We start from the raw sequence: 17,828 nt of genomic DNA, 5'->3' as shown, positions 1-17,828 counted from the left end.
AACTCTGGAAATGGGGCAGATCTTACCTTCTCATGACTCTGATTGTAATGGTAGAGGAATTTAGCACATTCGCTATAATTGGCCCAAGTCTTGTTGTTGCTTGTGGCCAGTTCCCACGTTCCGTTGTTGTCACACCGACGGTATGCCAGTCCTAGATGTCAGGCAGAACAGTCAAACTTTAATTGCATATTTTGAGAGGTTTTTGCCAAGATACTCAAGTACGCACCCCTTTCTTATTTGATCAGACTTTTGGACTATCGGCAGATACTGGTCCGTTTTTGTTTTTGAAAGTTGGAATCTTAGTAAACGTATAATTTAAGGGGCCTCACCTAATATTTTGGCCATCCAGAAAAATAGGACATTTTCACATTCACAGTGTTTACATGTGTTTTTGCAAAATGTGAAAATCGGATCAACTTGTTTTCATACAGATAATTTCAATACCTGGAAAAGAAATCCAATATTGTGCATCACTTTTTCAGACCTTAAAATCCTATGGCATGTTTCTAACCAACCTTCTCAAACCAGAGGGTTTAAGGAAAAAGAATGAAAAACTTAAAAAAAACAAAATAAATAATAGAAAGGTCAATGTGCTTTTTGTCAGTGCCTCCACATCAGGTAGAAATATAAAATGCAAAACAAGTAAAATGCTTAGATTTTTGTCTTCGATGCAAAAATGAGCGCTTTTGATGTGCGTCTTATTATGTATATATTTATTAAAAGTCCCGAACAGGCCTTAAAGGGAGAGGTATGCAAATGTCACTATCAAATGTTGCATCGGGTCCAACTGGATAAATTAAATCTTCATGGCTGCACATAAGAAAAATGTGTTTCATAAAGGAGAGGCAGGAGAGGGCTGGTGATCATTTACTTTGATTTTCAATGTTTGACTGCAGACTTACCTTTATGGTTGAAGTCATAGATGTACTCCGGACATGAGGTGAACACAAGTTTTCCCGGAGGGCCTTCAGGCCAACATACGATGCCGTCCCACTCAGGAGAGCAGAAACCATCTATGGAGACAAGAAGCAACGCCGATCTTAACAACCCAGCCATAGACCGCAGCGCCCCGTACTGTAGCTACGGGCGTTTACAAAAACAGCAACATGCTTTCAAGGATGCTGCTGTCCTTTAAAAAGTAGGGCAGATGCATGTTATTTTCACAGTATGCAAATTAGCACCTCAGAGCCTCCATGTAATTTATGGAAGAAGTCGTACTATACGGTAATGACATCAAGAAATACTGTTAAAATTGTTTTGTTTAAGGAACAAATGGGTCACTCAGAGAACACAAACCCGTGCCCACTTTCCAAATCGTAGCTTAGAATTGCAATCATGGGATTTGATAAAAAAGGGAAAAAAAAACAAGTTGACCAATGGCTGGAGTGTTCATTAAGCCTCCAGAGGCCTCGTAAGTAGATTTCCATGACTGATACATTGAATAACATCATACTTTCGTTCATTTGTAGGGGATTTGCTCCTCTGATGATCTAATTTGAAAGATTACATGTAACATGGGGAGCCGACTATCAAATTTAGAGTTGGTATTAAACTGATTTTCTTCTTAATACTTGAACAGATGTCAAACAACTATCATTTTTACATTTTATTTCATTTCAAATTGAACGGAAATTAGAAGTTTTTTCGATGGTCGTGAGGAATCATTCAGAATAGGAAGAAGGAAACATGAACCTCTCTGTTCTTTCTTTGAGATTGTTACAAAATGCTGACTTTGTGCTTATCCTAAAGATCACTCACTCCGCCGTCTATTTTCAGTGAAAAAAAAAATCCCCTGCATGAGACTTTGCAAAAATGTGTCTATACTTAGTTCAGACAAAGGGCTGCAGGTTCAAAGGAAAGAAAAACCCTCCTGTTTCAGAGCAGCAAGCCCCTTAATTGTCAGCTAAACTATAGACCACAGCCCTCCGATAGTGGGAGCATAAAGTCCCTTCCCTCACAGATTCCTGGCAAAAGCCTCCTTTATGGCTTGGCGTTTATGTTGTATTATTGAAAACATCTGCCTCACTTTGACCACTAATAAGTAGCTACGGATAAAGTAAAGCTATCCTCTCTTTGCAGCGGATCCATTATTTTTCATTCCTTTAATCAAACTTACAAAGAAAAATCTGACCCAATGACGACATGCTTTTTATTTGCTTGTCACTCGGAGTACAAAATTAAAGAGCAGAGCGGAGCTGACTGATTCCTAGGGACCTCTGCTGGGACAGTTTCTGAAAGTTGCGCTGACCACACATCCTGGGAGTAGAATTGCTTTTCACTTTTACCATCAGGTTTATTACCAGAGGGACCACCTACTAACAAGCTTAAATTAAACACTAAACACATATAATTTCTCATGAATTTCTTAACCACGATTTAAATATAAATGTGACTACGGGGGAACTTTGGTGTCAGTGATGTAATTGCCCCCCCACCCCCACCCCTAACAATTTATTTGATTCTGGCTTGCAGATGTCAAAACACATAATGCATTTTTTTTTTCCTGATACATGCAACCTTTTATAATGATTTCTGGTGTTATTCTACTCCCAGACCGCAAGCTTGAGGGCTGAGCTATTTTCACACTGCAAGGTCTGGGGCTCTGAACCCACATCCCTCCACTGTCCTCTCCAGACAAACCTCAAGTGTTTCCCATCAAAGAAAACCTTGTCCCAGCCACGTAATGGAGACTTTTGCGTATTTTAAGCACAAATGAGAAATAAAAACAAATGGATAAAATGCTGAAATACAAGCGAAAGCCTCAGAAGCTTTAATTCATCTAAAAAAATGAACCTAGAAACGCACGATCGCTTCACTATATCTCAACATTTCTAGTCACCAGCTTGTGATAGTTCAGAAAGCCACAAGTTTAGGGTGAGCCTGCGGGTGGTCAAGCAGGACAAATACAGATGGAAGTCCTAAAAAATGCATACTGGATGATATTTCTGGGTTTTTCCTCCGCCCACACATTCAAGGTTACACCACAATAGAGGACACACATATCTATGGTCGAAGCCATTAAAAGTACAAGAGTGAAATCTGGCAAAATCCTTACAACCACTTTAATAAAAAAAAAAAAAAAAAAACACTTTCATGGGTCATCAGAAAGCAAAGGGTAGAATGTTTTCCTTGAACTTCATCTCACAGCAAAACCACAATCCAGATTTCAAATGATTTCCATATGTGGTAATTACCAACAAATGCATGAGACTACAGGTTCAAATAAGTCAAAGCAACTAAGAGTCCAATGAATGTGTTTATTATCTTAATTTTTTTTTATCGAAATCCAAAGGAATTTAGAGATAACATCAATATCAGTATAAAAACATTCTCAGTGAACTGAGCAACTTTTCAACTTCTGGAACTCTGTTGAGCTCATCAGTGTCCGTTCTGCCTCAACAACCAATCGGAATCTAGTGGTGGGTGGTGGGCTGTGATACTCGCACTGTTAATAGTCTCTATGACAAGCCAGATACTGACAATCGACAACTGAGGGGATTGTTATTTGAATTCAATAGCATGGAGATATGTCAAGATATACTGATTTGGTGGAATTGTGAAGCAGTAGACGACAGATTGTCAAACCCAGCAACAACGACAAGGACTCGGGGAGGAAAAATGAGCGCTGCTGCAGCAAAACAAAGAAGGAATCCGGTGGATACGGGCTTTTAATGAACCGTTAAGGGGGGGGAGAAAAAAAAGAGAAAAAAATGAAAGCAATTTATACTGTATGTGCTTATTCCGGCATATCCAATAACCACATCAGGGGCTTTTTCATTAATAAGGTCAAATCATAACTCCTTCATCTGTATCGTGATTGAAAAGATGTGTGTAACCTTCCAAACCAGGTCAGTACACAACCACCGCATGAACACTTTGTGTATCGACAAAAGTGGACAGTTGTACTCTTCTATCATCCTTCCACTTGACAGCTTTTTTTTTTTATCATGTAGCGCAACAAAACTGCAACTAACAGTTATTTATAATATAGATCGTTCTAGCAGTGATTTTTAAATTTATCATCTTTTTTTTTCTTTTTCCTACAGTTGAAAATAGGGCTGTAGAGATACACTAATCTCACGATACGATACAATATTCAGCTCACGATACGATGTATATCACGAGATTCAGCTCACGATCCAATTCGATACACTTACATCCTTTTCTGAAAGATTTTAAAGGGACAAAGTGATTTTGGTGACATCTTGTGAGTGTTTCATTGACTTGGATTGAATTAATTGAACTGAAAGCATCAATTACACAACACATGGCTCTGACTGGCGGCTGGCAAATGCTGGACAAAATGAATCAAAGATGTGGTGAGAAAATTAGTTTCATTTACTGAAACTGAGTGCAAATTGTAGCTTGCAAGCTTTAGAAGAGTAAAGTGAACAATGGAGAGTTAAAGTGCAGCAAGGCAGCTTTTTTAGCTTGATACTTAACATATGACGTCCACGTGTAGATATCTATTAGACGCCGCCATTTGCCAGAATCTCTCAGGTCTAACCAGATGAGAAAGGCGTCGGCGTCTGGGTAACTAGAAATGCTCTACAGCGGCAGACCTAATTGCTCTTCCTGCAAAGTGTGGTACACGGGGGATTGGAATGGGGTTTAATGTATCGATACTCACGGCTGAAAAATTGATACTGTCCGGGGAAACAAAATATCGATATATGTCGCAGACTTGATAAAATTGCTCAGCCCTAGTTGAAAATCCTTTGTTAAGACTTTCCATCATCATCTTCCGCTTATTCCTTACTAATAAGGGTCGCGGGGGGCTGGAGCCTATCCCAGCATCTACGGGCGAGAGGCGAGGTTCACCCTGGACAGGTCGCCAGTCCATCGCAGGGCCAACATAGAGAGATAAACAACCATTCACAGTCACATTCATACCTACATTCAATTTAGAGTATCAATCAGCCTAGTCCCCAAATTGCATGTCTTTGGACGGTGGGAAGAGGCCGGAGTACCAGAGAGAACCCACACAGGAACAGGGAGAACATGCAAACTCCACACAGAAAGATCCCGTGCCCGAGCCGGGACTTGAACCCAGAACCTTCTTGCTGTGAGGCCACAGTGCTGACCACTGCACCACCGTGCAGCCTTTTTAAGACTTTGGCCTGCGAAAATGATTTGGAACAAAGACACCTGAAGCTTATTGTACTCCAAGTTTCAGCAGTCACAAGCATAGTGTGTATTAAAAAAAAAGGAAAAAAGAAAGTGACAATGGATTTTGTAGGGAAGTAGGACACATCATGCGATTCCAGCAGCCTAACATGAAATGAAAAATATCTGCATATTGGTATTATTTGGAATTTTTATTGATGGAAACAAGAAGGTGACAATTTAAGGATTTTAATGTGTTGCAGTTTGCCCTCACAATGTCGGACACACATTATGGTATTGAAAAAGAGTATTTTTTTTAAACACAAGTGGGATGGATCTTGTCGATGTGAATCTATAAAATGCCAAGCAGATGCCTTCACTTACAAACTCAAAAAAAAAAAATTAGAGTTCCCGTGGTAAAAGACTTAAAATATCAATTTATCATTTCATTTGTTTGGAGATTGAGCAGACGATGCATTTAATCCACTGTTTCTTTTGTAAGAACAGTCAAACTTATCATTTTCCACACACACAAAGGGGAGGTTTGCCTCAAAGGCTTTCAGCTAACCCAAACCATGATGTTTTCCTAAACCTGAGGGAATTTGTTGCATAAACTTAACCGAGTGGTTTTGTTGCCTAAACCAAATGGCGACAGACAACATTAAAAGAAAACATGCACGCACGCAGTATTAAAACCCGAGTATCCTGGGTGAAAGCCGTGAACACGAAACCATTTGCATACGTATTTATACCTCTCACATGATTTCTTTAAAGTTTTCTTACAGAGTTTCTGGTAGAAAGTCTTTAAATAAAACTTCACCCTTGTTTTTTTTGTTTGTTTTTTTCACTGCAGTAGCTGGAGAGAGAACATGTGTGACCGTGAGTAAGAAGTTAGTAATGATGCAGCGTCGTAGCTGCCAGTGAGTGCAGAGCAGTCGCGGACAGCAGCACTGCTGTAATTTAACTGGATTTATTAGCAGCGTGGTGGGTAGCATCACTGTTTCCTGAAGAAGCTTCTCAGTAGCAGAGCTCTTCTCTTCACCATGTTTATCCAAGCTGCTTCTATGCAGCAGCCTGAAATAAAACTGCTGATGACTTTTAAGTGAAGCCACAGCATACAAAGACCTGAATGTGTTCTAGGCTATTTTGTCAGTGAAACTCAGGTACCAACCCAATTAATGGTATTTGTCTACTGTCAACGGACTCATTGATTCAGTTTAATGCCTTGAAGTGTGAAAATACTTCAATTGGGTTTTTTTTTTTTTTCATAATCTGGAAGAAATTATGTAATTGAAAAGCAGGTCCAAATGTGCTTGGTGGTGGCTGCTGAAGTGTGACGCTAAGCCTTCCAGTCACTATGACATGTCAGGATGGATTAGGCGTGATGGTGGTCAGATGAACAACACAGACTCTCATCTGAGGGAGCGCTAAACGCTGGACTGGCTGCTCTGCTCGCTATTAGCATCTACGGCCAGCCTGTTTAATAGGCTCTGAGAAAAAAACATGTCATTATACGAGCCCTGGACATCTTATACAAGCTGCTGTTCGGCGCCTGCACTTCTCAATAGTAGCAATTCTGTCATATTTTTAAAAATCTAATTTCAAATTCATGGACATTTATCAAAACCATACTTGGGAAATATCATGCGGGGCTACTGGGAACAGTCAACAAAAGCTTTTGTGTTCGTACCCTGGAAGTAAACATGTTTAATTATGTGTTTCATTTATATCGGGGTATCATTTGGAGGGTTAAGGAATTCATTGCGTCCACAATGTACTGGAGTTAAAGACAAAATAATACTATTGGTTTGGCTATGGTATTCTAAAATACGCGTCTGAACAATCAACTGAGAAAATGACAGTAACCACAATGGGATACAGTAGATGCTGGGGTCTGCAGGAAAATGGCGCCCCTCAGACACCCATAAATACACAAATACTCCCCTGAATCGCCCTCAATCGCTGCCTCAGGAAAGCCGCAAGTGAGGGAAAGGAAACAGAGCAGCATTTTTTTTAATGTAACCATCAACTTATGTTACACATTCAAAAGATTAGTAGTCTGGTGACTGCTCTGAACAAAGGCGTATTTGAATTAACTGCAATTTTACAGGCAGAAATGATATGAAAGCCCATATTCTAAACAATCCCAATCAAAGAATCGAAATCAAACCAGTTCGCTGCTTTGCATCTTTTATCAGCTGTGACAGAAAAAAGTGTTCAAAACTGTGCGGATTAGAAACCTCATCCCGTGTGATGATGTGTGCCGTCACATGAGCTCATTACGGCCTTAAAAACGCTGGATCATTCGTTTTCCTTCAGTTTTCTTCTCTGAGTGGCACCGACCTGTTGACTAACAGGAACCGCTGGTCGATAGAAACAAGCCATGATGGACAGACTCATTGATTTCAACTGTTATCAATCTAAAACACTCATTGGGTGAATCTGCATGACAAACATCAGCATCCCATTCGTCAGTCTTCCATGACAAAAATCTAAATATGGTTAACAGAGTGATCGACTCATCAGGGCTGCAGATGTCTCCTTTGGCGCAACTAAATCTGACAAAATTTTCTCATATTTCGTTCTTTGTTTTTGGTGATGGGGCTGCGTGACTCTTGTAATAACAATTTGACAGCGTGTCAGCACACTAGTTTGGTCCAGATGGAAATATTTCAACAACTATAGGACGGATGACCGCGAAACTGAGTTCTGACACTCGTGGCCTTCGCAAGAGGATTCCTACGGACTTAGGTCATCCTCTGACTTTTACTTTGAGTAAAATATCTCACAAACTATCGGATGATACTGGATGTCATTGTTTTTGGTGACAGCCATTGCCGCAGCTTAAGATGGAATCAGAGAATCTGCGTCCAAACCTTAAGTTTTATCTACGCACACAAGATGAAGTAATTCACTTTATGTCATTGATTGAAAAAAGCAATGTGAGCCTAGAAGAATGCAGAGAAACGTAATAAACCTCATTTATAATTTGTAATGCAAAAAAATGTAAGAAATCAAATGTAAGAAGAGAGTTATTAAACCTGGCTGTGTGACACTGAATAATACATTCTCAAAGAATATGCACCTCAACGTGACATATTTATTCATTCCTTCAACTCTAATCATAAAATTGTGTTTTTAAAATGCATTTATAAGTCAAAAAAATTCAGTTGAGTTAAACATAATAATTCACTGGGATTAATCACAATTCATTACAAGTTTCAACTTCTACAATCAAATTATATTTTTGGAGGGAAGATAAAACAATAACATGCCGTATTGGAATGAAGAAATGCATGAAAACTTGTTTTAACTCTATTAAAAACAGCTTGAGGATTTTAAAATTATAATCTCATAATTTGCTGAGTTAAAATGTCTGAGGTTGTGCTTGGCGCTGCTATTTGTTGTGTTTGGAGATTGGAGTCATTTGGAGAGCTGAGATCCGTCATGTGACTCCACGGCTCGCTCATGAGAGGCTTGCTAAACTTTCAGCTCTGCTGCGTTTGCAGGACTGTGGGAAATGTGTGACTACTTTACAGCACTTGGCTAAAGCGCCATCAAACCTGCTGTCACAGAGATGCAGCGGGGACCGTTTGTACGTTGTGCATTACAGAGAGGCGTGGGAGGGACGTTCACTTACGCGCCCCACATGACTTTTGGTTAACATCCACACCTGAAGGAGGAAATCGGGGTCGAACTTAGTTACGTGAATAATTTGCATTCAAAGGAAAGTGGACATGTTTAGGATTCCTGATTAGGTTGTATCCTCCTGAGACAATTAACTTAACTGAGCTGGTGAACAGTGTATCATGTGAGTCATCATCAACCATGATGTTAGCATACACTTGTTAGCATTTAGCTTGGGGCTGTACTGCTAGTACAGCCTCCCAGATCCTAGTCTGGCTTCTGGCTGCTCTGGCTCTGTACTCACCAGGAACCTTTTGCTTGGACTTGATGTTCCCCTCACACATGCGCTTGGCTTTAAACAACAGGCCTATCTGCTCGTCTTTAGTGAGCACATCATCTGCATAAACCTACAAAAACAGAAAATAATGTGGCGTTAAACAACAGGACATATCACGTCAAAACAACAGCAACAAAATCAATCAGCATTATTAGGTTTTGATGTTAAAAAAAAACACAGGGTGAATATGTTACTGGACATCTGTCGTCCCATCTGGATCCAAAGCAAGCGTTGTAATTGGTTGTTAAGAGGAAAATTAAGCATGAATAGCGTAACCTGGCTGATATCCGAACATGATTTCCTCTTCATGGATGTTTGACAAAACCATCCACCCATTTTCTATACTGCTCATCCGTTAAGGGTTGCGGGGGCGGGGTTGGGGGCTATGTCAGCTGACACTGGGCAAGAGGCGCGTTCACCCTGGACAGGTCGCCAGTCTGTTACAGGGCCATCAAGAGCAATTAGGGGTTCAGGATCTTGCTCAAGGATACTTGGACATGGTCACCGGGGGAAGTCAGGATTGAACCAGCGACCTTTCGCTTGCTAGACAGCCACTCTACCTCCGAGCCGTACTGCCCCTTTGCTTGACAAGCCAACAAGCATTACTCATCCCAGTGCTGCAGACAGCACTATCTCAATCCAGTTCTCCTCAGTGAAATACTCAAAAAAGAACATTACTGACATTTCTTCAAATGGAATATGAGTGTACTGCAACTACCAAGGGACTGGAACAGGGTGGCCTGGATGTTCGACAGCCTGTTTTGTAACTGCGAGGTCAGATTAGATTTAATGTTGACCGCAGCAGTCCATCTCCAAGTGTCCTGTCATTACTGTCTTGGAGGAAGTAAAGTTTTCCTTGACTCAAAGTATCAGTTCCATCTATTGATTACAGTCCCAGCTTATATTCCTGTGGTTCCAGCCCGCTACCTGGGGCAGGGATCAGACATAACAAGGATATTACTAAACAACATTTTCTAAGACCCAATTTTTTTCAGCCTTTCAATAGAAGAACCACAGGTGTGGTTTTTCAGTCAAAGAAAATTTTCCATTCTAATAGGTCACAGTGACTGCTTCACTGTTTGCCTGGGGATCTCCTCTTCCCAACGACAAATGTGACTGCAGTGAAAATGACCACAGCCGTTTCTAACAGAGCATGACAAGAAAAGTGGAAATGAAAATAGAGAGATTGAAGGCCAGTGGTGAAGCTAAGGCATAGATCAGTTCACAAACCAGCAGGATTTTCTACGCTGTCATAGGGGTTTCCATGGTGCTTTCAGCCGCACCGCGTAAAAAAAAAAAAAATTCAATATGCAGAGCGATCTAATGTCTATGCCATACAGTATGCCTGGAGGTATGGCTAAAAAAAACCTCCCAGTCGGAGCTTTTCTTTTTGGTTCAATGATGCAGAGCAGACAGTGCAAATTAAAGACAGACTTTTACTCGCAGAGCAGCTGACTTCCTGGCTGCACTTAGATCGGTCACTTCAACACACAAATTACATGTCTACATGTTAAGAAATCAACTTTTGTTTAACTTCTAGCAGCTCTTCAAAACAAAACCTGGGCACATTCATGCAGTTATGAAAATTGAATTGGCCAGAGGCTATTTTGGTCGTAGCAAGCTGAGAATCAAGACACAGAAAAAATATAGTGAGAGACAAGGATAATTGCAAAAAAATAGCTGGTAACAGAGTAATTGCAATTGCCCGGGATCCAGTAAAGACATTTTCACTCCAACATTTAATATAAAACAGATTAAAGTGAAAATGTAACCACGTCTTATATTTGTATAAGTAGTACTACTGTTATGATAATAGTGGCGTTTGTAAGGGATGGTTACTTTTTAAAATATTTATTCAATCGTAAAAAAAAACAAAAAAAAAACAACACTTTACGTGACTCTTGTCTTTATAAATACTTTTTTCCTCTTATTTTTACTTGCACCTTTAGTCATGTGTTACAACCACCAGAGGGCGGCAGTTAGGTGCTGAAAAACTCTTTTACAGAAAAAAAACCTCAGCAAAGAACAGGAAATAATCCACACGAATCAGTATTTCTATTAAACTTTCATGTTGAGTGCACTGACAAGAGAACAGAGCTGCTAACTGCTAACCGCAATTACACCATACTAACTCGCAAATTTCCCAGAGTCCCTGCAATGGTGCATTTTACAGCAATCATGTTTAATTTCAAATCTATCTCCATGTACAGATTTCAAGTACTCATACTAGGGGATTCTCCCCCCACTGTGAAGTTTTGCATATATTGAAAGTACTACAGTCTAATCAAATGAGTATGTGAATCAATAAATACTGCAAGAACACAAATGTACTGCTCTGCTTTACCTTTTACTATATAAAAAAAAAAGTAACTCGTGATGTCCTGTTCCCTCGTCGTCTGACACAAGGCTTTGTTTGGGGGCGTGTATACATTGTTTCTGACGCAATCATCAACCTGGTGCCTAGTTTTGTGATCTTAAAATACCGAGGCATCGTGTTTGCTGCACACAAAACCTCAATCCATCAATATTTTCACTACTTTTAGTCTCGAAATAAGGATGTCCAGTCTGGGAGCTGAATGAAGACGTGTAAGGCTTTGCACAGTAAACAACCACAGATGGAACAACATTTAACCACAGGCGAACAAGGATAGATACTACCTGTTTACTGAAATAACTATGCCAATATAGAATATTCCACCAACAGCTCCTGAGACGGTCATGCTATTTTCATCTGAATAACTGACTGAGATTATTTCAGGGGAGCGTTTGGCCAATAGGAAAAAAGAAAAAGAAAAAAAAAAAAAGAAACAGAGTATGTTAACTGCCCTGAAAGAACAAGTGTGTAGCAGCCAGTGTCATCATCATTGTGTCACGTGGCAGTTTTGTTGTGTGTGTGTGTGTGTGTGTTCACAAACTGAATTAGAATATGAATCAAGGAAGGTTAGTTTACGACACTTTGGAATCACAGGGTGAACATCGGTTACAGCAGAGCGTGCTGTTCCAACACATTAAACACAAATATCTTAATGTTTACGGCACAGTTTGAGATTCTGTGAAACATTAAACTAAAATGAGGCATGGAGTCATGGGGTTTATTTTCCTTCTAAAAACTACAGGAATGTCTCCTTCATCTGTGGACTGCTGGTAACAGGAACATAGAAGAGTATCATTTACCATTTTAAGAAGAGAATCCTGGGTAATAAGCGTGCCCCCGTGATTATTTCTGAAAACTATTCCTCCTCCACTGGCCTCAATCCAAACCTCTTAAGTAAACACGACACTCACAGGCAGAAACATGGACATTCTTATTTACTGTATTTCATTTAAAACACAGTATTCTTTTTGTTAAATGCTTTTGAGTGAGTGCCAGAATGAAAATTAGAAAAATACACACCATATAAATATGTGTGTTTTCATCACTGGTCTTAGAATACAAACTCTACTTGAATAAACCACAAGTTTCTATTTCTCTGCGCAAACTGTGGCTTGATGACTTAAACGGCAGCCCTCTGCGAGGATATAAGACCAATATTGAAAGAACTGTATTTACGCTGGTGTGTCAAGACAGTGTCAGACCACGAAAACTAGTAACAAGTATTACTGTATACTCTGCACACTATGGCGTCAAGGTACATTTACAGTTTGCTAATTCCAGCATTTTCGTTGCTAAATTATTTTAGTAACCGAATGCAAACTATTTCAGTTACAGTTTACATTTTGAAAACTATATTTAGTTTTATTTAGAATAATTAGTGGCAAAAATCTTCCATCAACAATGGAGTCAGTCATATGGATAGACGCCATGCATACAGCCAGTGGAGACACTGGGTTTCCAGTACATTACCAAGAGTCCTGATTGTGGACAGCCTTGCGCTTATCCTTCTTTTTTTTCCTTTTCTTTTCAAGAAAGTTGTGGTTGACCAAAGTCATTTCCTGAAATGCCCTAGAGTGAATACGAGAGTCAAACACAAAAGCTTAGGGGGTAGATTTTCATTATAAAGTACAAAACAATAAACCTCGAGGAGCCAGAAAGTTGACATGAACCGTAAATCCAGTTCAATGTAATAAATCAGAAATTTGGAGTCAAGGTAATCATATTAGACCATAAAAAAAGGGTTCCAAAAAAATTTGAAAACACAAAAACGAACAAATCTCCAAATAGCCAAGATAATTAATCCAGTTTCTAACTGGGTATTTAAGCATCTTTGCACCAGAAAGTCTGAAACGTTTGAACCAAACGCTCCAATGGGTCATGAAGTTTTCCCCAAACACACTAAAAGTCAAGTTAAAGATGTTTTCTTTGCGAGGATCAACATTTCCTTTCAGTCAGAATGGCTAAGATGAATGAATCCCAAAGCCTGAAATAAGCCGAGGAATGTGAGCGAGAGTTCAGTTGCTGCAGTCGGTTATCTAGCGGATAATTGGAGCAGTTCCCATTCATTGTTTCTGAGATGAGACGCATCTCTGTTTTTCCATAGCAGGTCAAACAATCCACCCTCCAGACTTTAAAATGACTGACTGCACAACAAACACAACGACTACAACAACAACAACAGCAAACTTGCTGCATGCTGCTTGTCTCCAGCGTGTTTCGGGCATCAAACTTACCTGATTGATGCTCTTCATCATTTCAATGCAATAAGTGAATCATCATTGTTACTTAGAGATGTTCGTGGTTAGAGGAGGTTCCTATCTATAGGGGAAGATCTAACTGTGTAACAAATGTACAGCACAAAGGGGCAAAGGCCTAGGTATTCAAGGGAATGTCATATAAATAACAAAGATAACACATTTTTAATAACGCTGCAGTTTAGGAAATAATCCAACTGAAACCTGTTTAGAAAACCAAAGCACCGGCAGCCACACAATCCAGGCACAGAGCGAGAGCCAAGATGGGAATTACATGATTTCTCCATCTTCATCATCATTAGTTTAAATGCTGTTAAAAAAAAAAAAGAAGAGGTGTGACGCACCGAAAACCATGACTTAAGAGTCCTAAAATTCAAACGAGATCAAATCAGGATACTCCATAGGACCCTAAACTGTACAGAGAGAGTTTAGCAGAAATATGTTTCAGCCTAAATCTCACAGGATTTAGACAACATGAGATTAGCAATCAACCAAACAGTAAATTATTTAAACATGCGAGGGAAGTGGGAGAGGAGGGCAAACTCCGCAGACGACATCCTACAGGGTCTTACTGTGGCATGTTTTGATTGTCAACATAAAACCTCTGATTACAACTCTGCTGTTTTGCCTGGAAGCTCCGACCATATTAATTTTCAATATCAGTTTAGAGTCATCCAACAATGCCTCTCTGTGTTGGCTGATCTGTCAGTGAGAATGAGATTTTTAGGGCAAATAGTCGCATAAAGTGAGCCTTTCCTTTCCAGATCACACTTCATCACATGGATGATAAATAATATACAGATAATATTTACTCTGGTTGCTGTAAAGCCCCTCTATTATGGGAATACAGTTGAATGTTTGTTTTATGTACTTGTTTTGGTCATTTGCCATTCTTTACACCATAGGCTAACATTGACTTCCTTGTTGTTGGCATATATTCAAAATTTGATCCCAAGGGTTTTTTGACTTTCCTGTGCGTTTTTTTTTTTTTTTTTTTTTTAATTTCACTCCCCCCTACCACAAAATAGGGAGGTCCAGAGAATTAGAACTCGGCTGAATCTTGTTTTTAATGGCCTGTCCACTATCTGGAAAAAACATGAATATGTTACTTTTGACATGTTGCACCGCATGAATGTTTTAGTGGATGAGGTTCCTGGATATTATAAACTCTATGAGTCAGTGCCACTCCTCTTCAACTGTGCAATTTGCATTTGATGATAAAAACCACAAACCACAAGACTGGTTGTCTTTTGGAAATGCTCTCTGACCACATTCTGACTTAAAGCAGCATTTAGTTCCTAATTATACCCTGCTCTGGTCGCAAGCTTGAAGAACAGCAGTTTTGTCCTTGATGGAAACATTGTGTGTGTTCAGTGAGCACAGGGAGCTGTGATGGTGTTGTTTTCTCAAATTAAAAAGAACAATCCTTATATAAGTGGTTCAATACACAAGCTATGAGCCACTCTTCTCCTAAAGCATTTTTATCAAAAGCTTAACGTGGTTATGTAACAATAAAACACACCAGACATTTTACAATCTCATGATGGATGTCAGAAATGTGTCAAATAATAATACTAACCTATAGTTGGGTACAATACATTTAAATATAGCCAGAGATGGCAAGTGATTATTTTCATATATGGATTATAAGGATTACAGTTTAAAAATATCAAAGTGAATTTAAAAGCCAGAGTCTCTCTCTCTCTCTCTCTCTCTCTCTCTCTCTCTCACACACACTTTTTTCAGATGTGACAGATTATGTGGTCCCACTCACACACACTGTGGGATTAATGGCGTATGATACACAGCTTGGCAACATCAGCAGTAATCCGCTTGCAGCAGTAGAACATGACATGATGTCTGCGTTCCCATGAGAACCCCCCCCCCCCAAAAAAAAGAAAGCTAAAATCATGTTTATTCATATCATTTCATCAAAAAAACTCTCAAATCACCCGTTGATTCTGGCGATCACGCGAGGAAACATGGGAAAATGGTCATTTACCGTTCTACATTTGTGACACTCGATCACAGGACACGAAATGATCCGTGACACTTTGGAAATATGAACAAATCATTTTATAGAGAAATGTCACAGCGCAGTAAAAAGTTTATGCATTCATTTGGCCCATAATGGAAACTGAAAAGCTCATAAAAATGATTTGTGTTGAGAAAATGAACTTGAAGTTGGAAACTAACAGTTGTAATCCATGTGCAACATCACATCCTCAAAAAATGTAACCGGCAATAAATTAACTTGCATTGTCCTTATCAAGTAAACTTAAGAAATAAATCCGTTATTTTTTCAAGATTCTCCACTTGTGTCCTGTTATTGTTGTTGTTTGTTTTAACTCGTTGCCGTAAAGTTCTTAAAAAGAAAGTCAGAAAATGAGGGACAAGCTGATGGTTGCAGTTTCTCTACACCCAAAGCTGATTTAAATGTTGAACCTCTACGCAGGCGTCTGAGCTCCAGAGGAAAACGCCAAAACAAAGATGATCCCTCGGTCAAACTCACAAGTTACTCACAACACGTTACTCGCTCTAAATTTGTTCAAGTCACATTTATATAATACACAGTAAGGGATCTAGTGTGACACCAGTCACACACACACACACACACGCACGCACGCATGTACACACACCAAAGGACCATATATGGTGGCTGAGGGGAGCGATAGGTGGATCTGAACTAATAACCACTAAAACCGTAACCCTACCTTTCTAAGGGCCTCTACCTTAATTATGTATACATCCAAGAACACATATAATCTTAATGGGTGAGTTATAGAAAACTTAATCACCTCCAAGTTAACTATAAAGACAAAAATTTGCACCGGGCTGTCGACATGTTTCCTTCCATGGGGATTCACTCACTTGTGGAAGCTAGCGTCAAGTTGACACTGCAGTGTGTGACTCTTCCACTCCATATAATGATGTCATTATTCTATAACCATTACATTGAGCAGCCAATGTCGACTTCATTATAAAGCAAAAGCTACGTGTTAAATTTGCGGGTCAATCTAATTACGGACTTGACCTCCATGTGAAGTAGGTGAGGTCTCAGAAAGTAGGTCTCTACAATATTTATTAAGACAGATAGCAGGTATGTTCTAATGGACTCATAAATCTTTGAATGAGACTTTCACTAAAATACATGCAGCTACAGGAGGAAGAAGAAGAAGAAGAAGAACAACAACAACAACAAAAAAAACACAGGATGAGCTTGAAAACGCCTGAAAGCTCTCCGAAACTCGTATGTATGAGGTGTTCATCAATGAATGATAACAGGGAATGGACTGTCAGATCATTTGCCCTTTGAGGTCCAGCGTCCAGAGAAGAAATAATCATACCAGTGTTTTCTTTGCCGCTACAAATGTTCCTCTATTTCAGCTTCTAATTAACAGACTTCACTGCTTAAATTTAATTCTAATAGTGAATTTAAAGAACCTTGTCACTGTAATCACTTGATCTCATGCTAAACATTTTAATTAGATGCCTGTAGGGAGTTTTGTCCAATTCACATTAGTGTCACATGGGCAAAGCGGCATTACAGACTCACACATTTGCAAGTTAAAAGGGATGTGAGTCAACCACCATCGAGCCACCATCAGTATTTTCGGCATGTATTTGATTCTGTTTGCTCAAGCTTGCGACAACAAGAAACAGACACAGTGGCGGCGATGATGAATATTTTGTCCTTCTTGTCATAGAGGAGCAAATAAACATCTTAGAATATTACACAGTGTCGAAATGATGATGTCTGTTGCAGGGCTGTTGCAATGGGGTGGACTGAGATGCTGCCATGTTGACACATTTTATGCATTTCTGTTTTGGGAGGAAAAATGGTCACTGCTTCATTGAAGCAATTTTTTTTAACGGATCTTTCAACAAAAAACCAAGCTCTAATTGTTTTCTTCTCGTAAAGAAAAAAACGTGACGTGTTGCTCAGATCTTCAGCTTTTAGCTGCATGTATATGCATATATACATATATATAAGATACATTCGTTAGCAGTATTGAACGCCTGTTTGACACCTTGAACCCTGTTTTACTTCCCCCAAATACTACTGTTATGGCACCACTGCCGCAAATTTATTCATGTTGAGGAAAGTGGGACCTGTGAAAGATTATTC

The 17,828-nt window shown here is 39.4% G+C and overlaps 1 protein-coding gene across 1 annotated transcript in view; it reads right to left on the bottom strand.

Annotated features, from left to right (window-relative positions):
- Positions 1-17,828, bottom strand: part of pth1r (parathyroid hormone 1 receptor) — a 48,819-nt gene that overhangs the window by 15,579 nt on the left and 15,412 nt on the right. Inside the window, exons 2-4 of the mRNA XM_086203992.1 lie at positions 9,038-9,140; positions 903-1,013; positions 27-151 (exon numbers count right to left, since the gene is read on the bottom strand). Of these exons, the coding sequence (XP_086060118.1) occupies positions 27-151; positions 903-1,013; positions 9,038-9,140 (339 nt within the window). The remainder of the gene's footprint in view (positions 1-26; positions 152-902; positions 1,014-9,037; positions 9,141-17,828) is intronic.

The sequence above is a fragment of the Aulostomus chinensis genome, chromosome 5 (assembly GCF_037954235.1).
Source record: "Aulostomus chinensis isolate RoL2024-O1b breed Wild chromosome 5, RoL_Achi_v1.0, whole genome shotgun sequence".
In the NCBI taxonomy this organism is placed as follows: domain Eukaryota; kingdom Metazoa; phylum Chordata; class Actinopteri; order Syngnathiformes; family Aulostomidae; genus Aulostomus; species Aulostomus chinensis.
This window is presented reverse-complemented; position numbering and strand designations above follow the sequence as displayed.